The sequence below is a fragment of the Camelus bactrianus genome, chromosome 7 (assembly GCF_048773025.1).
Source record: "Camelus bactrianus isolate YW-2024 breed Bactrian camel chromosome 7, ASM4877302v1, whole genome shotgun sequence".
Lineage (NCBI taxonomy): Eukaryota > Metazoa > Chordata > Mammalia > Artiodactyla > Camelidae > Camelus > Camelus bactrianus.
In genome coordinates, this window is record NC_133545.1 from 80,907,934 (window position 1) to 80,931,825 (window position 23,892).

A 23,892-nucleotide genomic window follows, 5' to 3' on the forward strand; every position below is an offset into this window, starting at 1 on the left:
TTGTATGAGTATCTTTTTCATACAAATTTATATCCTGCATTTTAAACTTTCCTGTGCTGTTAAACAACGTTGTGAACATAATTTTAATAGCTCTTCATATATTTCTATTGTTATTTATTTATTATTCTGTATTTGGAGAGTTAGGTTATTAATAATCTGATTATGCATATTTGTAAATATGCTGAGATGAACATTTTTATGTATAATGCTTTTTCCTCTTAAAAATTTGTTTTTTTTAGAACAGAGGCCCAGAATTAGGATTTCTTGGTCAAATGATACATTTTTAAAGTTCTTCATATAGATGTAAATGTTGACCAAGTCCTTCTCAAAAAGCTACATTTAGATCTTTATCTTCAAGTTAAAGATTATGTGTCTCCTTTCATCCTCGAAAGGTACATCCTTATTTAAGAATATACATATTTGCAAAGGTTGTAAATAAAATACGGTATGTCATTGTTGTCTCAGGCACATAGTATCTTATTGCTTGCCTTTGTTTAACTAGGATGGCTTTTCTCCAATTAAGTTTATTTGTTTAGGATTAAATGGAGCTTAAAGAAAAGAGGAGTTTCCTTACCTCTGGGGAAAAAGGGATTTTACAACTTCTTTGAATATATATATATATATATTTTACCTTATGTCAGTAAAATATGACACTTCGAATATAGCTGTCTTACTAAACTGCTGGTCTATAGATCCAATTTGTGGGGTTGTTACACAAGGGAAATGTCTTGATTAAGAAAGCTTTATAGAACAAAATAACAACAATAATAATATTTACAGCTAAATTTATTTAATGCTTACTTTGTGCCAAAAGCTGTCCAAGACTTTATGAATATCTTATACAGTCATCTTAAATCCTGCCTTCATACATTAAGGAAAAACTTGAGAAAGTCAATATTTGGGAGATACAGAAAGTAACTGTATTTTACAAATTAACCTAAATAGTGAGGATCATCCATATCTTCACTTACGTAGTGCACACCCCCCAGGAAGCACCAGCCTGTACCTGAGCTCAGGTAATTTGCTTAAACAAATCACTGAAATGGAAGAAAGAAAAAGTAGACGTGGAAAAAGTATTTGGTTTTAATTTTCTACCAGGTTATTGAAAAAGGCAAAGCTAGTTCCGAAAGAGTGCAAAACTAGGCTTAAAAATATTCCTTCATGGAAATGATTTCAATCAAATACCATCTAGTTGACTGAAGCGTGATTGTATGCTACTTGAAATGTTCCTGTGCGCTTTATGTAGAAACTCTGAGTCTTATTCGGCTTTATAAGATTGGGCAAGATTTTGATTTGGGGGGAGGGGGTTGATTTCTTCGATAGGAGTGCATGAACTAAACTAAAGATCTCTCTGGATTAACTCAAGAACTTGGTACTGTGGAGTTTAGGGCTGTTGTATCAGAGTCCCACAAACTGGGTGGCTTAAAATGAACAGATTTTTTTTTTTGACAGTTCTAGAGCCAGAAGTTCAAAATCAAGGTGTCAGCACAAACCCCACACCCTCTGACGGCTCTAGGGGAGAATCTCCCCTGGCCTCTCCCAGCTTCTGACGGTCCAGGTGTTCCTTGCCTTGTGGTCACCTCACTCCATTCTCAGCCTCACTGCTCACATCGCCACCTCCTCTTAGATGTGCTGCCTCCCTCTTACGAGGACACTTGTGGTGGCATTTAGCGCCCATCTGGATAATCCAGGGTAATCTTTCCATTTAAAAACCCTTAATTTAATCACATCTGCAAAGACTCTTTTGTTTCCAAATAAGGTAACATTTAAAAGTTCCATTGTTCAACCCTGCTACATACAATGTAAGGTTTGTTTCAAGGACTAGGCTGAACAACATGTGCATTTGACCACAGGGCTCAGCCTTAAGGAGAGTCTTCGTTGTGAGCAGAAGCAAGATGACCAAATCAGGGTAGTAGTGCCAAGTGTCATGTCCACAAGCTAGAGCCTGGTGGGAGAATTGCAAGACCCTGCTTCTCATGTGCTCAGGTTAAGCAAACCAGAGGCAGGAGCTACTTTTTTGGCTGCTGCATTGTGATGTAACAGTGCCATGAATCTCTAGGCTGGACATTGTGTCTGTAAAGCGGGTTGGTAACATGTGATTGAAATCATGAGCCGCTGGATGCAAAAACTCAGCTGGGAAAACAAATGTGTCTGAAAGCGACTCAGGTCTAACTCTCACCTGGGTTCATGTCGCTGCTGTCTTAGTTTCTGTGTATGATCATCCCTACATCCCTGCCCCTCCATCCCACGCTCCAACTAATTCAAGCTAAAATTATATATGTGTATATGTATGTGTGTGTGTGTATGTATATGTGTGTATATATATATATGAGACGCAGCCCTTTCTGGCTGATAAAATCTCTTGGCATATCCAAAGGATCATCTGCCCACAAAGTTATCAGTGACCCTGCTCACGCTTATCGGTGTCATCTCCCCCACCCTTAGTCATCCAGGCTCCTTCCTAAAATAATTCTCCTTATCTCCAGCCCTAGAGCAAACACACATCTGCCTGCAACAAGCAAAATGTTTCCTCACTAACACAAATTCCTGTGAAAACCAAACCAAGATGTAAAATGAAAATACAGAATTTAGTGAATTTTAGAACCCCTGCCTTAGTGCTTTTTTTTTTTTTCTTAGAGGCATGCTAATTATCGTAACAGTTCTGTCGTTTTCTAACCCTTGAACAAATGTTGCGAACGATAAATCAGGTACCAGCAGGATGTGGGATGCAGCGTGCATGCTCTTTCTGTAGCCACAGGACTGTCACTTGATTGCCTCTTGGGTGGTTATGGTCCTCGAGAATGGCTGACATAAAGTAAACACACGATATTGCTTCCTCATGGTGGAGGACTGAATAATCATCACGTTTATCCACTGGTGTTCTGCTTGGTGGCTGTTCAGATATCATGTGTGCCACATCATTTCCTCTGTGGTTTCCTGATGCTGAAAATCTTTCCTGGTTAAACGTAGATCATACTGTATCAAGCGTGATAACAAGTCTTCAACGTATTTGGCATGCATGACTTTATTAAAGAAGAAATGGTTAGGGAAGCAAATGTGGATGCTTTGTTACATCCTGCTGTCTGTCCTTCGTCTTCCTGTGGACTTACTAAGGGAGCGCTCTACTTCTCCAAAAAAGGAGACGTCTTGTTGTAATTAGATCCCATAGGAGATGTAATCTCAGTGGAGTTTGCAACACACCACCACCAAGGAGGCAGGAAGAAAGCCCTCCATAAAACACTGCTTGCATCTTACTGTACCCCAGCTTCCAGGCAGCTCTCAGGCCAACAGAAGAAATGACAGAGTGCTTAATCATTCGGAATATTTAGTGTCCCCGATGATTCTTTGCCTTTCTATCCATGTTGCGCACAGCTTAGGAACACTAGACTCTTATGATTAGTGGGAAGTGGTATGAACACTTAAGAGACAATAATGCAGTGGAAAGTCTCTCCGCTGTTCAGAAAGACATGGGTATGCTACTTTTCCCCTCCATTTATGATATTAGGCAAGTTTTTTACCTTCCCAAGTCTGCTTCTTTATCTGTCAGATGGAGATAGTAAAACCTATCTCACTAGGGCTCTGCTTGGAGAAAATGAGACAGGGCTTACAAATTGCCTCGTATGTGGTAGGCAGGTGCATTTCCCTCAAACTCACCTCTGTCTTTTCTTTACGTTCATGCTGGTGAGACTGTCTAACCTGGACACATCACTTAGAAAACTGCCCACTCAGAGAGTCCACATAATTTTTTATGGTCATGCTATATTTTTTATCCAACTGACTTTTTTTCTTTCTTCCAGTCTTTTGTTACTTTGTTCCCTGAAAGAGGAGAGTGGTGGTAGTGATTCACACCTAACTGATGATCTCTTGATCAACAAATGGACATTAATAAGAAAAATGCTTACTTCCATGGATTTTGAATAAGATTAGTAATAACTCTTTCATTAAAGGTACATGCACCCCAATGTTCACAGCAGCACTATTTACAATAGCCAAGACATGGAAACAACCTAAATGTCCATCAACAGATGACTGGATAAAGATGTGGTATATGTATGTGTGTATACACACACACACACACACACACACACACACACACACACAATGAAATACTACTCAGCCATAAGAAAGAATAAAATAATACCTTTTGCAGCAACATGGATGGACATGGAGATGATCATACTAAGTGAAGTAAGCCAGAAAGAGAAAGAAAAATACCATATGATATCACTCATATGTGGAATCTTAAAAAAAAAAAAAAGAAGAGACAAATGAACTTATTTACAAAACAGAGACGGACTTATAGACATAGAAAACAAACATGGTTATTGGGGGAGAGTGGGTGGAGAGAGATAAATTGGGAGATCAGGATTTTCAGATACTAACTACTATATATAAAATAGATAAACAGCAAGGTCCTACTGTGTAGCACAGGGAACTATATTCAATATCTTGTAATAGCCTATAATGAGAAAGAATATGAAAAGGAATATATGTATAACTGAATCACTATGCTGTACACCAAAAATTAACACAACTCTGTGAATGGACTATTCAAAAATATACAAAATCTAAAAATAAGAACTCTTTCATTAAATACAGTACTTCAGGTTATGCATCTTAGACTGGACACCTGAATTTTGCCGAGCATCTTCAGAGTGTCCAGGGATCAGAGGACTAAATCCAGTAAGAAAGAGGATACATTTGTAACCTCCTGACCTGTTTTTCAACTAATCAAAACTCACAATCTTCCCATGGGGCAACTGGAAAATTCCTAAGAACGAAGGAATTACTCGGTTCTTGCTAAGTGAAGACAGCGCACACAGTCACCCCGCTGACCTGCTTGGAATGGCTCCTTTGACAGTAAAGGACTTTGCAGGGCCCTGTGCTGGAGGGGAAAGGATGCTTTCTCAGCTTTCACCAAAGTTTATAGCAACTTGTTCTGGTATAATTTCATTAAGGGCCCCAGTGCCAAGCAGGATTGAGTTAAAGATGCAAGTCCGGACTTTAAAATTCATGAATCATCTTTGTATGTTGCTGGATACTATTGTATTTTCTCTTTCATTTAATGGTGATTGTTTTTCTTACTCGCTGGGCTAGTCAGTGTTGGGAAAGTTTGGAACACCAAATTAAGCCTGAAAAGTGTAGCTGAGAGAGGACATGATGACATCTGAGGACTTGTATTGCCATTAATAAGGAGGACAACATGAGCAGAGAAAATCTGCTGGGACAGAAGTCATTAGACAACACACACACTGGGACCAGCATTGGCTAATACCTGTGGGCTTAGAACTTGAACTTCATGGCCTCTAAGAAATGGGGATTGGACAGAAATCTTGAATCATGGACTAGATGGGAGTTTGGACTTCAGAATAAAACTCAGACATCCAGGAATGTGAAGATGAATATATGTATGTTCCTATGCAATTGAAGCATTGTGCTGTACACCAGAAGTTGACACAACATTGTAAACTGACTGTACTTCTATAAAAACACACACACACAAAACCTCAGACATCCAAAAGCCAGCATTCTCAGTAGGTGAAGTAGGTGAGAAAAAAATATTTTTTTTTTTAAGCCTGTACTGAAGTCTGAAGGGGGAAACAGTAGGGATTCTGGTCTGTCTTGACTTTGGCTCTTGCAGGAAGTATAGAAAGAAAAAGATCTCTCACGAGGTGTCCTGGCCACATGCCTGCCTTCCTGCATATCAGCCAGGACTTCATTCCAGTTCAGGGACTCCAAATCTACAAGCATAAGTTTAGTTTAATGGGGTCCCACTTTGGTGGCGCTTCACTTGGATGAAACAAATGCAGATCTTCTCCGGATAAAGCACAGCTGCACAACAGACAAATTAAACAGCAGATGAGACACAGCATAAGAGAGAATTCATGATCTGGTACATAGATATGAATAAGTTAATATGAACTCAGGCCACAGAGACAAAGAAAGAGTGAGCAGGTACAAGAAGTGCAGAGACATACAGTGATCAAGCCTAATGTCTAGCTGATATCCTATTTGGAGTTCCAGGAGAGGCGAGGGAGCATACAGGTGGAGGCAGTGTTTGATCATGGTTGAGGATTTTCCAGGACCTTTGAAGACATAATTCCTCAGATTCATGAAGTATTGAAGACAAAATTGATGGCATAAGAATTTGATTAAATAAAAAAGCAACTGAGGCCTAGAAGAATGGTAGGAAACCAAAAACAAAGAGAAGATTTTTGAATCAGCTGGGGGAGTGGGGTGGGATGGGTGGGAAGAGATTACAGACTGTCCTCAATTTACTACAGTGTGACTTAAGATTTTTCAGCTTACGATGGTGGGAAAGTGTTAGGCATTCAATAGAAAACATGCTTCCAATTTTGAATTTTGAAATTTTCTTGGACCAGTGATGTGCAGTGGATACCCTCTCCTCATGGTGGGCTGAGGCCACAAGTGCAGCTCCCAGGCAGCCATGCAGTCATGAGAGTGAAAAGCCTACAGGCTACCACCACTCTGTACCCAGACAGCCATTGTGTATCTCACTTTCAGTACAATATTCAATATGTTGCATGCAATATTCAACACTGTACAATAAAGGAGGCATTATGTTAGACTGTTTTGCCCAACTGTAGGCTAATGTAAGTGTTCTGAGCACGTTTAAGGCAGGCTAGGCTGTTGGGCTAAGCTATGATGTTTGGTAGGTTAAGTGTATTAAATGCATTTTTAACTTACCGTGACTTTATAAGGACATAACCACATCATAAGTTGAGGAAGATCTGTACATACAGAGGAATGGCAATTAGACCAATAGCTGACTTCTTGAAACCACATGACTGTGGATAAAAACCACATGACTGTGGAATCATATCATCAGTGTGCCAACTGAAAGTAACTGTCAGCTTAGAAATGTGTAACCAGTGCGGCTGTCTTTCAGAATGAGGGCAGAATAATGTAACTTCTTTTTTTAAAACATATTTTTACTGAAATGTAGTCAGTTTACAGTGTTGTGTCAGTTTCTGTGTACAGTATGATACTTCAGTCACATAGGAACATACATATATTCATTTTCATGTTCTTTTTCACCATAAGTTACTACAAGATATTGAATATAGTTCCCTGTGCTATACAGTATAAACTTGTTGTTTAGTAACTTCTAAGAAGTTAAAAACAAGAGAATTTACCATGAATAGATGACTGTGGAAATTCTAATGAACATCCTGCAGGAAGAGGGAATACAACCACTGAAGGAAGTCCTATCATTAAAAAAAAAAAGAAGTGAGAAAAAATCTGGTCAACATAAAGAAAGCTAAAAACATTGACTTTTAAAACAATATTAATAATGTCTAATTTTCAAATTTAAAAGAGAGATGGAACTAAAATATTGAACAGCAATAGCACATAATTGTTGTTCCCAGTCTATGTCCGGAAGCACACATGGCATCCCAGTGAACGCACAGGGACATGGGAAGATATTAATGTTTTCTAAGGGACACAGCAACATCTGTTGGACACAGCATAGAATGCTTGCTCAAGGCAATTCACGGTTTCAACACTGAATTGTACTACATTCCTTTTGATTACGTTATTTCTTTTTGAAACTGGGTTTTTGGATGGATATTTCTGTGGGGAAAAGAAAAGTCCCATTAGAAAATCCATATGAAACAAGAAATGAGGGTGGAAGTATTCAATTTTATTCCAAGATTTGAGAAGTTGTGCTGTGCCTACCAAGTTTACATATGCTCTGAGAAAGTAATTGTGGTTATTGAAGAATGAAATAAAATTGCTACTTTTCCCTTTCAATTTATCTCTGTGACTTTTTTTCAAATGGCTACTAAGTTATTAGGACACAAATACATGTTAAGTTATTTTGACTTAACATAAAAGATTTTCTTTTTGCCTATAGGCACTGTGGAATAATTACTATGATACTAATACTGGGAACTGAGAAAGTTTGGGACCAACTGGCATGTAAATTGGCACAGGGATAACTGGATAGATAGAGATCAAATTTCTATTTTGTTACGTTAAATATGCATGTTAAAATTTCTAGAGGAAAAGAGTAGTGAAAGTATAGATCTATATCTTCCAAACTAGCAAATGTGGGAAAAAAATGAATGTAAGAAAACAATCTCAGTCAATCTCAAACAAGGCAAGATGGGATTCTTATTAATGGTGGAACAAATGAAGGCACTAAATATGATGCTAGAAATGAATTCAAACATTTTAATAATCTCAATTCATGTAAATGCACTCAATTAACTTAGAAAGGTTGGCTATATAGACACAAAATGATACATGAAGGAAATGGAAACCTAAATTAAGCCAGTGAAACCTTTATAATGTCAGACATGACAGATCTTAAAACAAAATCCATTGCTATACAGTAAGTCGCTGCATAATAATACAAATTTCAATTCACCAGGATGATATAATATAATTCTAAAATTGTGTGATAACTAACAGACGATTTTAAGGCAATATATTTGACAAGTCAGTGGAGTGTTAAAATTACTAGAAAATATGTATTATTGAAACTTATTCAAGAAAAAGTAGAACATCTGAATTGTGCTGTGTGATTAAAAGAACACATTGATAATTTAAAACTTTCTCACTAATAAAACACCAGCTCCAGGTGGTTTGTAGGTAAGGTTCCACCAGCTATTGAAGGACCAGTTAATCCTAATCTTACACAGATATTTCCAGAAAAAAGGAAAAGAAAGATTACTCCAGCTCACTTTATAAGTTAACCTTGATATAATTAAATTAATATAATTAAATTAAACAAGGTTAATGCAAGCAAGGAAAAACAAAGGCTAATCTCAGGGAAATAGATACAAGAAAATTTTAAACTAAATATTCGCGAACAGATCTCAAAAGTTAGTTTGTTCTTGAAATGTTCTTGAACCAAATGTAAGTTTGGTTCAGTATTAGAAAATTAGTTAACTCCTCCTGTCACAGATTGATGGAGAAAAATTATATGATCCTCTTAATAAATGGATAAAGATAATTCAATAAGAGTTTTCAACAAACTAGGAGTAGATTTCCTTAACCTAATAAACTGTGCCTGCAACACCGGGGTGCAAACATAATGATGAAACCTTAAGTGCATTTCCTTTAAAACTGGCAACAGTATAAAAATGCTTTCTACTAACACTCCATTAATTTACTGGAAGTCCCAGCCAGCAATACAATATATGAAAACCAAGTAAAAGGTATAAGAATTGGAAAGGAAAACCAAAACTATGATTATTCAGAGTTGATATAATTAATTTTATTGAAAACAGAATCTATAAGTGAGTTAGTAAGAGTGTCAGATACAAATTCATAATTTTAAAGTTAATCTCATTTCTATGCACTAGGAATAAAAAAACAGTTTTATTTAAAAAAAAAAGATTCATTTTTACCTCAGCAGCTAAAGTTGACTGCTTTTGTTAAGGATAAATCTAATGAAAAATGTGCAAATCCCTTATGAAAAATGCTTACATTTTATAAAATATTAAAAATGAATGAAATACATGGAAATTATTGAAGTAAATGTTTAATGGGGAGTAAGGTAATATTGTAAGGATATTATTTCTGCCCAATAGGGTTTTCCTAGAATTTGACAGGCTGACTTTAAAATTTATAGAGAAGGGTAAAGGGCCGAGAATCCCTTGACAAGACAGAGGACAAGACAGGGGAGGGGCGAGGACTTTGACAAATGAAACACTGATATTCGTGATAAAGCTACAGTGATTTCGTCAGCGTGGTATCAGTCTTAAGGGTAGACAGGCAGCCCCTTAAGAAAGAACAAAGAGCCCAACATGGGTAGAAATGACCTACAACAGAGCTAGTATTGCAGATTCATGAGGAAAGGAAAGGCTGCTCAAAAATTGTCCTAAGGAAAAAAATGAAATCGAATTCCCTTTCACACTGTATACAAAATTTAATCCCAGTTTTTCAAGAAATAAAATGTAGAAAACCAAATTTAAATATTTAAAAATAAATCTTTTTATTTTGAGATAATTGTAGATTCTCATACAGTTGTAAGGAATAATACAGAGAGATCTCCTGCACCTTTCACCCTAGTTCCAGAATGGTAACAGCTTGCAAAACTGTCTACAATATCACAACTATACTGACATTGATACAGTCAAGATACAGAACAGTGTCATCACCAGAATCCCTCTCATTATCCTTAAAACCAAACCCACCTTTCCCTCCTCCACTCCCATCTCTAACCTCTACCACTAATCTGCTCTCTATTTCTAGAATTTTATCATTTCAAGGATGCTATGTAAATAGAATTATCCACTATGTAACCTTTGGCGACTGGCTTTCTCAGCATAATTCCCTCAGGATTCACACAGGTTGTTGTATGAATCAATACTTTGTTCCTTTTTATTGCCTAGAAGTATTTCATAGTATGGATGTACCATAGTTGGCTGAATGATTCGCAAGTTGAAAGACATCTGTGTTGCCTCCAGTTTTTGGTTATTACAAGTAAAGCTCCATGGACACTGAAGTGCAGGTTTTTGTATGAACATAACTTTTCCTTTAATAGGGATAAATACTCAAGAGTGCAACTGCTGGGTCGTGTGCAGCTGCAGGTTTATTTATTTAAAAACTGCCAAACTCTTTTCCACAATGGCTGTACCATTTGACATTCTCACCTGAAGTGTATGAGTGAGCCAGTTTCTCTTTGCCAGTATTTGATGTCAGTTTAAAAAATTGTAGCCATTCTCTGATAGATCTCTCATTATGCTTTTCATTTGCATCTCCCTAATGGTTAATGATATTGAACATCTGTTCATGTGCTTCTTTGCCATCAGTATTTCCTCTTTAGTGAAATGTCTGTTTATGTCTTCTGCCTATTTTCTAAATAGATTGGTTTTATTTTTAACTGTTAAGTTGTAAGAGTTCTTTATATTTATACTAGATACTAGTCCTTTGTCAGATATATTGCTTGCAAATATTTCTCCTAGTCTTAACTTTTTTCATCCCTTAACATGATCTTTTGCAGAGCAATATTAAAGATTTTTTTCTAAGATTTGATAGTTTTAAATTATTCATCAAAGTCCATGATTCATTTTGAGTTAATTTTTGTATGAGGTGTGAGATTTTGGTTGAGGGGTTGAGGTTCTTTTTTTTTCCTCAGTTGTTCCAATATTGTTTGTTGAAGAGTCTGTCCTTCCTCCACTGCATTTACACCTTTGTTAGAAATTATTTGGGCATGTCTTTGTGAATATATGTCTGAGTTCTCTAGTCTGTTCCATTGATTTATGTGTTTATCTGTCTGCCAACACCAAATTCTCCTAGAAGCTATATAGTATATAGCATCTATATAGTATACTTTAATATGAGGTAGTCTGATTCCCGTTTACTTTATTCTTATTTAAGCTATTCTGGGGACTGTGTCTTTCCCAATAAGTTTTAGAATAAGCTTTTTTATATATACAAAAAACTTTGCTGGGGTTTTGGTAAGAACTGCATTAAACCTATAGATAAATTTGAGAACTAACTTCTTCACTATGTTGAGTCTTCCAGTCCAAGAACTTGGTATCATTCTCCATTTATTTAAGTCCACTTTGATTTCTTTCATCAGCAAGTAAGTGAGAAATAAAGCCATAATACTTTGAATATGTGTTCCAATGAAGGATTCATAATCAGAATATGTAAAGAACTCTATGAATCAATAAGAAAAATAATCAAGCCATTAGAAAAACATACAAATGACTAAAACAATTACTTCACTGAAGAAACATAAATAGCTATTAAGCAAGGAAAATATGCTCAACCTTATTGGTAATCAAGGAAGTGCAATCTAAAGCCTCAGTAGGATACAATTTCACTGTGATTAGATTGGCAAAACCTAAAAACTCTGATGATACCAAGTTTTGCTAAGGATGTAAAGCAACTGAAAATAATATTCATTGCTGGTGGGAATGGTTTGTAAATCGTTTAGAAACATAAGTTGAAATTACCTAACAAGTTGACATACACTCTGAGTCTTAGCCATTCTAGCTGTAGGTTTATATTGCACAAAGAGATGGGTTAATGGCATTGCTTGTCCAGTGAGATAACTGGAAACGGCATCAGAGCAGACTGAATTAACAAATTATAATACTTTTTTTTTTAACATTTTTTATTGATTTATAATCGTTTTACAATGTGGTATCAAATTCTAGTGTAGAGCACAATTTTTCAGTTATATATGAACATATATATATTCATTGTCCCATTTTTTTCTCTGTGAGCTACCATAAGATCTTCTGTATATTTCCCTGTGCTATACAGTATAATCTTGTTTATCTATTCTACAATTTTGGGAAGGGATAGACTGGGATTTCAAAATTATAATACATTTTTATAATAGTATTCTTTATATTAATGGCCATAATTGGCCCATGGCCACAAGATGCAAAATAGATGAATCTTACTAACAATGTTAAGAGAAAAAGCAAGTCAAAGAATACATACTCATGATTTCACTGATATAAATGTTATAAATAAGCGAGAGCAAGCACTAAGTTGTTAGAGGTGTATGAATATGGAGTACAAGTGTAAAAGAAAGTAAGGAAATGATAAAAATTCAGGAGAGAGATTATTTGGGGGTGTAGGAGAGAGTGATTGGGGCAAACCTGGGACTTTAAACATTTTGGTAATATTCTGTTTCTTAACCTGGGAGTTGTGTGAATGGGTGTTCACTTTTTAGCACTCAAACTATAATGTATGATACCTCTTTGAATGATTAATATTCATATTTTTAATTAGAGAAAAGAGGGAAAAGTCTGTATCATGTGCATTATGAGCACCAGAAAAGTTAGGCTACAGTAATTGTTTCAAAAGAAGTAAGAAAACCCAAAATGTCACCATTTAAATCTGATTTCTATTATGTAAACAAAGTTAGGAAAGTACATGTCAGTTTTTTAATGAATTTCTATGTTATTTTTGCATTTTTGTGGTTATAGTTTTCAGGAGAGGTTAAATTAACTTTTAACAGTAATTGTAAGTTATGCCTTCAGTTATGCAACTTTTCAAGTATATTGTTCCAAGGTTGTTTTCTATTAAGCTGAAGGAATGACTACATTGTTAAAATGTACAATGCAATAAATGAGATTACTCCAAATTTTTCTTTTTTTACTTCTTAAGATATCATCGCATATTTTGGAAATTGTTTTCTGAGTTTACCCAGCAAAGAAGAATGCTATGATTATTTTCTTCGAGTGTGGTAGATTCACTTCACGTATATAGTGTGTGTGCCTATTGCTTCTGCTGAATCCATAGGTCACCCTTTTTGGGTTTTCTTCATGAGTAATGGCCATGACCCTTGAAGAGCTTCCCAGCATGGCCCCTGGAATGACTTTGGATGTGTGTAGTATCTAGGACAAATTCAAGGTCTCCTGGAAAGCTTTAGGAAACTGAAGGAATTCCAAGGCAACACAAGAACTTGTTAACTAAGTTCCAAATAATGAACAGATTTTGGAGACCCAGTGAGAGTTTTGTGTCTGGAGAACTTTAGGAATTTATTAAAAGCTTAAAACAGAGAACACCCTCCAACTCCCCGCTGCCCACATACAACAGTAAAATGAAAAGAAGCCACTTGCTACTTAATTTAATCCAGTAAGTGAGTAAGTAAGTAAATAAATAAATAAATAAATTTAATTCAAATCACCCTATAAAATGTTACTGAGCATCAACCAGCTAGTGTGCCAGGTAATATTCAAGGCATTGAGAAAATAGCAGAAAACTAAACAGATATTATTTAATAATAATAAGAGACCAATGTATACCATTTCATTAAAAAATGAATGAAGCTTACAGGACTATAAGCTTCTTGAAGGCAAGGGCCTTGCTTGGTTTGTGATCCAGTTTTTCCTTCGCACTTAACAATGTCCAACATGTTGATATGCATTTAATACAAACTACTAGTCATTACTGTTAGTTAATACATTTAACATGTGTTCGTGGCACGAATAAATGTGCCCCAAAGCCCCATGGCTCGTGTTTGGTGGAGTCAGAGTGTGAACCTAGTCTATCAATAATGATAAACAGTTTGCTTTTATTTTGAGTACATTCTGTCCAAGGCACCATGCTCACTGCTGTACATTCCTCATCTCACTTAATCCTTACAAACTCCTGGGAAGCAGGTATCATTGCCCGCTTTTTACTGAGGAGGGTTCTGAGCCTTGGAATACTTCAGTGCCTTCCCCAAGGTCACCCTCTAGGTCTGTCTCCTTCAAAATCTGAGATAGGCTGGGACTAAAATCCTTCCTCTTTTACAGCCTTTGTTTCTGTGGGTCCCAGAATTTCCATTGGCCACCTCCAAGGGAGCAGTTCAGTTTATTAATTAATTGGGCTGCATGGTGCCAAGCAATCTGTTTGGCTGATTTTTTTCCCCCAGTAAGTTGACTAATTTGTTTTATAGAATTGACCATATCAGCTTGTTATTTTAATGGTAAATCAGATTATGCTCATTTATTTTTTTCTTTCACTAAGACTCCAACTGGCTAAGAGTTTAGGATCAGACGCACCTAAATTATAATCCAAGGTCAGATACTTATTAATTATGAAACCTTGGGCACATACTTAATGTCTCTCAGCGTCCATCATTTTATCAATAGAACAGCAGGTGATAGTAATTTGTACCTAGTCTAGTTAATGAGAAGATTAAATGGAGGTAACTTTATCTCCTAATACAATGCCTGACCCTTAAGGAGTTTTGTTGAGCTATAGCTGCTATTACCATATTTATCATTGTAATTGTCAACCTAATATTTTATTTCCATATCATCTTTGTTCTATGACTTTTACTGACCTCCTTGACCTCCACTTTCCAGCTTCCTTCCAAGGTAGACAGAATTACGTACTGGTTGCTCACTGGCTATTACTCCTTCATTGTGGAACTTAAACAGTGGTATAAAATTGGCTTCGGTCTCTTATTGCCTACCTCCTAGTTATAGGCACTGTGAATGCCAGTTCATTCACCTTTTTAACTCCTAGCCCTTTCATATTGTCCAGTGTATTGGTGCTCTGTGATATTTACCCAGTTGAATGGATAGGTTATGTCTCCATAGCGAATGGCTGGGTCAGTTCTCTTTTGCCCATCACTGTTAATGTCGCTGTTGGTATTGCATTGATTTTTGATACGGTCTTTACACATATTATTTGTGTCCGTTATTTAATGCCAGCACTCTATCTGTCTCTTTTTATTTGACTATGGCTTGCTGTTCTACTAACTCTGCTAATTCTACTCTTGATTCAGATATCTTGTTTTCCGTAGAGATTTTCCGTGCATATATAGTGGGTACTGATTTTTTTTTTTCACATTTTTTTCTCCTAGTGCTACATTACAGACTTTTTTTTTTCCCTGCCGTTCCCGCCATAGGACTTTATAAAAAGACTTTCTTTCTTTCACTTAAACTTTTATTTCCCACATCACTTTAAGGTATACATTTTACTCTTTCTCCCCGTCATTAATACATTACCATTTGACTCTGTCATTAGGCTGTCAATCTGTAAAACTCTTGGAGAAAAAAGAGAGACCTTATTTTAAATAGGCCTGATGCTTTGCTAAAGAGGTTGGTGCACTGTCTACAATTCTATTCTTGTCAAGAGTAGGCTTTTGAAATTTCAAGAAGAAATGAAATTTAGAAGAGCTACCAAACCATGAAAGCTCTAAAGAGGATGAAATAAGTGAAAGAAGGACAAAATCCACATCAGAGTTCTCGGGAAGGTCCTTTGCTTTATCTATTTATCTACCTTTTTTTTATTGAAGTGTAGTTGATTGACAACAGTGTGTTAGCTTCTGGTGTACAGCACAGTGATTCAGTTATGCATGTATGTATTCTTTTTCATGTTCTTTTTCATGATAGGTTATTATAAGATATTGAATGTAGTTTCCTGTGCTATACATTAGAACCTTGTGGTTTATCTTTTTATATATAGTAGTGTGTATCTGTTAATTCCAAACTCCTAATTGATCCTTCCCCTAACGTTTCCCTTTGTAACCATAAGTTTGTTTTCTATGTTTGTGAGTCTCTTTCTGGTTTGTAAATAAGTTCCTTTGTGTCATGTTTTTAGATTCCACATATAAGTGATATCATATGATATTTGTCTTTCTCTGACTTCATTAGCATGACGGTCTCTAGGTCCATCCACATTGCTGCAAATACACAACAAAGAATATCCTGAATGGCTGGACTGAGGTTCCAGGCAGGAAATTTCCTTAAAGGAAACTGGCAGTTGAAAGTCCCTAAGGCTGAGGTCCCCGTTCTGTTGTTAGTGGTCAGAAAAGGAAACAATTTACATTTGAATTTCCAGGTTAGGATAATAAGAGATCGGGTGTTGCACATAGATGAGAAAAGGCAAAGAGAACAACATTTAGTGACTATTCCCAGAGAAATGTCATATAAATGGTGGTAAGTGGCAGTTCCTGCATTTCCAGGGAGGTTAGGATGGGACAGAGGCCTGAAGTGTGGCAGGAGAGATTTATGTTACAATCCAGACAGACTGCCCAGGTTCTGAGATTCTTGAATACGTTATTAAGCAGAGCAGGACTCGCCCCACAAACAAAGCTGGAGAGTTTTCCAAGATTCCGAGTCATCAGGCAGGGTTTCCAGGGACAGCACTGCCACAGCCTGTTACTCTGAGATAATCTGACCTGATGCACGAAGAAAGCCTGTGGAATTTAATGGACCTCAGACTTCACATAAAAAGATGGGTGGCAACCAAGCAGGGGGATATAGTCAACTCTTTCTGAAGATGGGGTCTCAGACTAGCTTATTTCCCTCATAATGGTACAGATACTCCCACAAAGGAGAAACTGTGGTTACCATGCTTTGCAAGCATCCGAAGCATTTCGATTCCTGCTTAAAGCTGAACAATTTTCCCTGCAAAGGAATTGATACAGTCAGATAAGAAAGTTCCGTGCCAGGAAGATCACGTATAGATGGCAGTGGGGGCAGGGCTGGAGGCAGTCAGTACCCTCCTTAAGCAGCTTCCCTGAGCAACTTCAATCAACTGCTAGCTTTCGCTTTATAAAACTTTGACATATGTCCCTTGACCTTTACTGACTACCCTTTCACGTTTGACACTTAACGTTTGCGGCATGCTTAAAATTCAGCGTTAATTAATTTTAACACTATCAGTTAAGTTATATTTAGCTAAGAACACTCACTTTTGTCTTTTGTGAGTAGCACTGCAGTGTTATTACCAAGAGGTAGTCAGGAGGGCAACAGAGATACGGGAAGAGAAGAATGATTCAGTGTGCAGATAATTGTTTCGAGTGAAATTTAGCGTGGTATTTTTGTTCCTGTCCTCAGTAGAACTGAGATTTAGCACCTCGTCTTGGCATTTAGCCCCCACCCCCACAAAGGAGGAGGCTGTGCTGGGCGGGTGCTGAGAATGAGCCACACCAGAATTAAATTATAGCACAGTTCCAACACTGGCAAGAATTTTCTCTGGCCAGCTCTTGGGTGCAAAGCTGGTAATTCCAAAAGAAAGGCAAGGCATCCCTAGAAAGAATCTCCTTATGGTGTGACATCGCTCTTAATGGGGAGGCTTGACGTGGTTGTGCGGAGAGCATCACCCCCAGAAGTGATGACTGTTCCCCAAGAAACAGTGGAAGCCAGAAATATTTAGCCACAGCAGAGCTATCATGCTGACCTTAAAAAATCACCCAGGAGGTTGTCTTCTTGATGGCTTGTTCTGTCACGTGACCAAAAAGCTCACGGCAAATGGATAAAACCCAAGAATGTGGCCTCTTTCCGTGAGTTTTCCAAGTGAGAAAACATATTTACCAGTTTATTTTTTTCATGCTCTTTTGCTCTGTGATGCTGATAAGGCTGCGGATATGCAAATCCTGCTTTTACCTGAAGCTCAAAATGCTATAGAACCATCACAACAGCTACTCTTTGGGATATTAGCATGAAATTGTGGTCCATGAGCTCACCGTGCCACTGAAATACTTCCGTCCTTTAGATCCACATACAGACTAGGAAGAGAGACGCTCTGCACTTGGCAGATAGTGTAGATGTAGCATAATTTGTATTTACATCATCCACATGTCTCTCTGAAGATCCAGTTAATAGTCATAGTAAATTGAATTTGGGGAATTCTTTGAGATGGTAGACCAGGTAGCCCGGTTGTTAAAAACCAAACTAACAAAAGAAAACAACTTTGTAGCATTTTCGTTTGTGTATGACAGAACATTTTGCCTCCAGTAATTCAAATTTTATGTTCTAGAATCTAGTTCCATGCCCTCATCTCATCCGCTCCCTGCACTTGTAGGGAACTGGATCTCTGGCAGGTTCTGTTTTCTTGCTCACCCCGTAGGAAGAGCTACAGCCCTTTCTGCTGTATATAGATTTAAGGAGCCCTGTTTCAGTAACCAAGAGGTTCAGCCTCTAGTCACACTTCTGCTGGTTGGGCACTGATAGAGTGTCCCTGGCTAGTAACCGCCTTGAATCTGAACCCCAAGACCAAGTCTGCCTTGTGTTCTTGATGGAATACCAGATACCCATCTTGGTCCAGTGCTTGAGCATCTCTTCAGCTCTCCAGGATGGGGTTTCTGGCTTTTTGTTTTTTCTTTCCTCAGTTGTCTCCTCCTCACTGACTCCAGGGTGGTGGAGTCCTAGTTTGGAAACCTAGTCTTATCATTAAGGTCTTGTTACCACTGAAAACATCTCTGGTTTCAATCTTCTGCTCTGGCCTCAGAGCCGGGCCTACTCTGGGCTCCCTGTCAGCTGGCTCTGCTGGTTTTTTGTCACGGCACCTCTGATTTGTCCACTTCCAGCAGTCACTGGGCCTTCTGGATGCTCTGATTCACCTTTCAAACTGGACTGACCACTCCCCACTCCACTCCATGCACCTCCCATTGAATAAATTGCCAGGAACACATGTGCTACCCTGGTGGGCTCCTTTGTTCCGGGTTCTGGTTTCTCCCAACCTGTCCTTCTGCAGTTGACCTTGGCCAAATCCTGCTTTGAGGGAATGCAGAAAGAGGCTGTGCTTTACTGTTTTCAGGATAAAACAGAGGCAAAAGGGGGGAAATCATACCCTGTATTTAGAAGCAAATAATATTTTTAGGAGTGGGAAGACTTTAGAAGCTTGCTAGTCCTTGAATCTTATAATTCTTTTTGGCTTCACTGGGTTTAGTACACAATGGAAGCATTTGAATCTCCAATATTTACTTTCAAATTAAAATTTCAAAAATCTCTGTGTTCTGCCATGTCTTACTTCAGTGGACTGAATAGGTGACTTTCCATATCCCTTGAAGCTGAAGATAATTTTATTCTCTAAGTTATTTTTCTCTCTGTTTTTACATTTTAAGGTGTTACACAATGGCCTCATCATGGAGATGAAGCATCCAACTGCGGGAAAGATATCAGTCCCAGGTTTGAAATTTTTATTTTCCTTAACACCTTCCTTCACTGACTGTTCCCTGTGCTGATCACGCCCCAACCAGCTTGTCAAGACTTTGTCCAGACTTTTCATTCTGAATAAAAGGGGAACCCTAGAATCACACCCACACCCACGTTTGCTGAGGCTGTAGGCTTGTGTCTTCACTCTTAACGGATGTCTGATTATCTCGGTGACAAAAGACACTTTTATTGCTAATTCCATTTTGTGTAATCATGTACTCACAAAAGTGCTTTCTGTAATTGCCAACAGATAGATGGCGATGGAAGTGGAAAATATTATGAAATTATGCTTGGTTCATGTGAGAGTGAGAAATAAAGCCAGACACGGTAGAGGTGGTGACCAAGGAAAGCTACTGACTGCTCAGGCCAGGGCTTTTTTTTTTTTTTCATGAAATATGGTGTGGATCTTAGCTTTGGGGACCAAGAAATGAAATGTTCTCAGTTGACCCAGACTATATTGAATTTTTGTAAGTTGACTCTTACCCAACAAACTCATTGAAGATGTTTTGGTCTAAGCCCAAATGCCAACTGTGTCATTTTCAGGAAGAGTTCTCTTTGCAGTAGCCAGAAGTCTCATGCTTACTCTCGGAGCATCCAAGCTGTAGTGAGAGCTTACAATCAGGCTGTTGGCCCCCATAGACTTCACTTCTCCAGGGATCATGGCATTCCTCAGATCTGTTGTCCCTACTCTGGGCATTGCTGGAAAGACATGCCACATCCTTGTCCACTGTGTCGCTATTTTCTAGATGATACAAAAACTATACGTGTATTTGTTTAACTTTCCTTCTGATAGAGAATGGTGAAATCAGTTAGATTATAACTTTGGTCATTGTTTTCCTGAAACTACTGTCCTAGTCGCCTGGCTTGAACTCTGGGTATCCCCCAAATGCCTCAGTCATCTCAGTCAAGTGGCATAAGCGTTTACTTCAAAAGGTGTCAGATTCCATTTGTTTATCAGAACAACTGCTTCAGGCTCATTCTAGGTTTAATCTAATGATAAGATTTAGGTTCAGCTTGGTAATAACGCCCCAGAGCAGATCAAATGGTGACCACTGGCCAACAGCAAGATTAAGAAAAGGGAAGTAGGATGAATAAGGCAGACTGAAGGAGAAAATTCTGATATTCAGGATGAAAAGGAGCATAAACCTGAATTACGGGAGGTAACTCTGAGTGGGGGCAGGTACAAGCATGTCAGAGACTGGGAACGCACGTTAATGGGGAAATGCTGTATGGGGTAGAAAAGTAGTGAAAAAAAAGCTTGCTGATAAAAGCTAAGAATGTCATTTATTTATTTATATTATTGGGCATGTACTTTGTACCAGGCAATGCTTTGGGTCCTGGGAAGGCAAAAATAAAGCAGACCACTTGCCCCTTCCATCATACACAGTGGAAATAAAAGTAACCCACGAATGTTCCTATTATTGTAAGTCATAAGCAGAAAGAAGGGGAACGAGCAGTGTGCAGTCGTAGAGAGTAATGAGGATGGAAGGGGCCTGGGTTAGTTTGGGTTGATCAGAAAAAGCCTCTCTGAGAGGATAACTTAGACACACACACACACACACACACACACGTGTATATATATATACATATACATATTTTCAGATTCTTTTCCATTATAGCTTATTACAAGAAATTGAATATAGTTCCCTGTGCAGTAGGTCCTTGTTGTTTATCTATTTTATGTACAGTAGTTTGTGTCTGTTAATCCAAAACTCCTGGTTTATTCCCCGCCCCTTTCCCCTTTGGTAACCATAGTTGTTTTCTATGTCTGTGAGTCTATTTCTGGTTAAATTTCATTTTACTCTAGTTTTAAGCAGGGGAGTGAAATGACACAACTTATAACTTAAAGCAAGGAGTCAAGTTAGGAAGTTATTACAGGAGTTAAGGCGATGGTCAGTATCTTAAATCAGGGTCATGGTAATAGCAAGGAAGAGAAGGGGTTACTCAAAATGAAATATGTAGTCATAGCATTTTTAGTATGAGAAGACTTTAAAAAGAATTTTGTCCAGTAGTGTTTTTTAACTTTAATTTTTTAATAGTGGAACTGATTTTTCAAATGAAGTCTTACTATTTGAAACAGATCAAAACTGAGTTTTGCTATTGATAAGTTAGCACTCCTATGCTTTACCTTTTTCCCTTTGCTTTTATCATGCTATACTCCTCCAAACACCTCCTTGGAACCATGGGCCCGAAAGAGCAATTCAAGAACCTCTGATCTAATTTAGTTCCACAAATTTACAGATGAGGTCATACCATCATTGATATCCCCAACACATGAGAGGACAGGATAAACATATGAAAGTTAATGCAGTTGTTAGCATGGTAATAAGGGAAAAAGTAAGTCAGTGGCCAATCTAGGATGAACTCATTGGACGTAACACTCTCTCAATCCATCAGGTGTGAATTTACTAACTTTCCTGATAAACAACTAGTCAATCTCAGGAAAAGGGAAATAGTTTTTTCAGATTCCTAAAGGGGAATGCATATCACTTTTGCTTACTTTAATTTATAAGTGTATCAGTTAGCTACCATCACAGTAATACTGTGTAACAAAAATCACAAAATCTCAGTGACATTCACACATAAGTGTTTATTTATTCCATACATGTGGATCATGTAGGGGATGGCTTATCTAGGCTTGGACTTGTCTGGGTGGCTTTGCCTCTATATGCAGCTCTGGCTGGGCTTGGCTCCAGTGTGAGTTAGGCCCAGTTCTGCTCCATGTGTCTAACATTTCTTCTCATAGCAATGGCAGAAGACCAAGAAGGCAGACAGAAACCCCAGTGCCACTTAACACCTTTTGCAGAGCTAGCAGACCCTTCTGCCCACAACCCATTGGCCAAAGCAAGTGTTAGGTGGGGAAATATTTATCTTTTTTTGAAAGAAACTGCAAAGTTATATGGTGAAGGCATGGGCACAGGGAGGGGTAAATAACTAGGGCCAAAAATTCAATTTACCACAATAAAATTCTCAGACCTATAGCAATCTCCTTTTAATTTCCTTTTGGAAAATTTTATTATTGTTTCTTTAATTTCTGTAGGACTTAGGCATCTTTTTGGTATGTCTATCTTATTGACTTACCTTATAGTCTTTCTATAGAATTGTCAATATATAGGAAATCTCAGATTTGAGAACCTTATATTCTTTCTGTAGAGTTACCAATATATAGGAAGTCTCAGATTTGAGATGAAATGGATGTGTTTAGATTATCTGGGGAATTAGTATCTGAGTTTCTTTTGAGGGCAGTGCATCTGCACTCATGAAAGTGCAGAGAATTCTGCTCAGAGATGTCAGAAAAGAAGTTGATACTGTATTTTCTAATTCAGTAAGAGGCTTCTCAGACAGGTCAAGAGAGATGAAGTGCAAAGAGAATTTATCAGTAAATAATTAAATTTTTTCCTGTGGATTGTCCCTTTTGTTGATTTTATTTATTGATGATAGGCCTTTCTTTGTAAGGGATGTCCTCGTTGGAGAACTCATGAATGCCATAGAAATAACTGAGATTCTCCCACAATGCCTCAGTGAGGTGAATCTGGAAAGTCATGTGGAGTTAAAAGTGACTTGATGCTACAGTGTATTTTAGTTAGCCAGTGGAAACGTTTTTTAATTCATTAAGTGTAGTTCTACAGATTTACATATGTATCTGCAGCTTTATATTTACAGTGGAAATCATTGTTGAGATTACTTAAAACTATTTATTTATATTTCCTTTGTTATTAATGAACTTCTTGTTATTAATGAACAGTACTGAATTTTCTCTACATTGCACTAATTTGCCTGAAGGATTTTCTCTCTCAGTCATTACTGGAAACTAGTCTCTTGAAGAACAATATTTACTGCAATACCTTTTTTTTTTTTGCAAAATGTTTTTTAGAGATGTATAAATTCACAGCCTCTGCTCAGGTTCTAAATTAGCGCTCCTGTATTGGAGATGGCTAATTGATTAATTCCTTAAAGGTACTGGTTCACCAATGATGAATATCATTTGAACAGGGATGGGAAATTATTTATCTCTTCAAAATTCCTTTTTTGTTATTTAAATAATTATTGTCAGCACTTCATACATTGTTCCAATATTTGTACTCATTACCAATATCAAAAGGAAGCCAGTAGTATAGTTTAAACTGTCTTTAATTTATATCTATTGTAACATGTTCCTTTTCGTATCATTTCCCACCAACTCCAATCTATAGAAAACAATGAAGAAAGACAGTTCATCTGTGCATATGCAGAATGTCAGAGTTAAAGCATGCAAACTAGTCAATGCTCCTGATTATCTCTAAGTATGAATTATAGTTATGATGATTCCAGTGTATGTCAACATACAGTGTATGTCATTTTCATACATTGTTTATTAAACTGCTCTCTCATTTGACCTTTAAAACCTATTTTACAGTCAAAGGTAGAGAGATACTAAGAAAACCAATTGTTAACTGGAGTATTAGTGAGAATGTGCATTGTAACTCTCTTTTCCAAACTTAAGTAATGTGGCATTCTGTGAGTCCCTAGGGAG

At 37.4% G+C, this 23,892-nt stretch overlaps 1 protein-coding gene across 23 annotated transcripts in view; it reads left to right on the forward strand.

Annotated features, from left to right (window-relative positions):
• SUGCT (succinyl-CoA:glutarate-CoA transferase) overlaps positions 1–23,892 on the forward strand; it is a 622,687-nt gene that overhangs the window by 436,416 nt on the left and 162,379 nt on the right. For all 23 annotated transcript variants that reach the window (XR_012508284.1, XR_012508287.1, XR_012508285.1 and 20 more), the window contains one exon: positions 19,289–19,352. Coding sequence is in view for 3 of the 23 variants with exons in the window: in XM_074367691.1 (XP_074223792.1) it covers positions 19,289–19,352 (64 nt within the window). In the remaining 20 variants the exon portion in view is untranslated. The remainder of the gene's footprint in view (positions 1–19,288; positions 19,353–23,892) is intronic.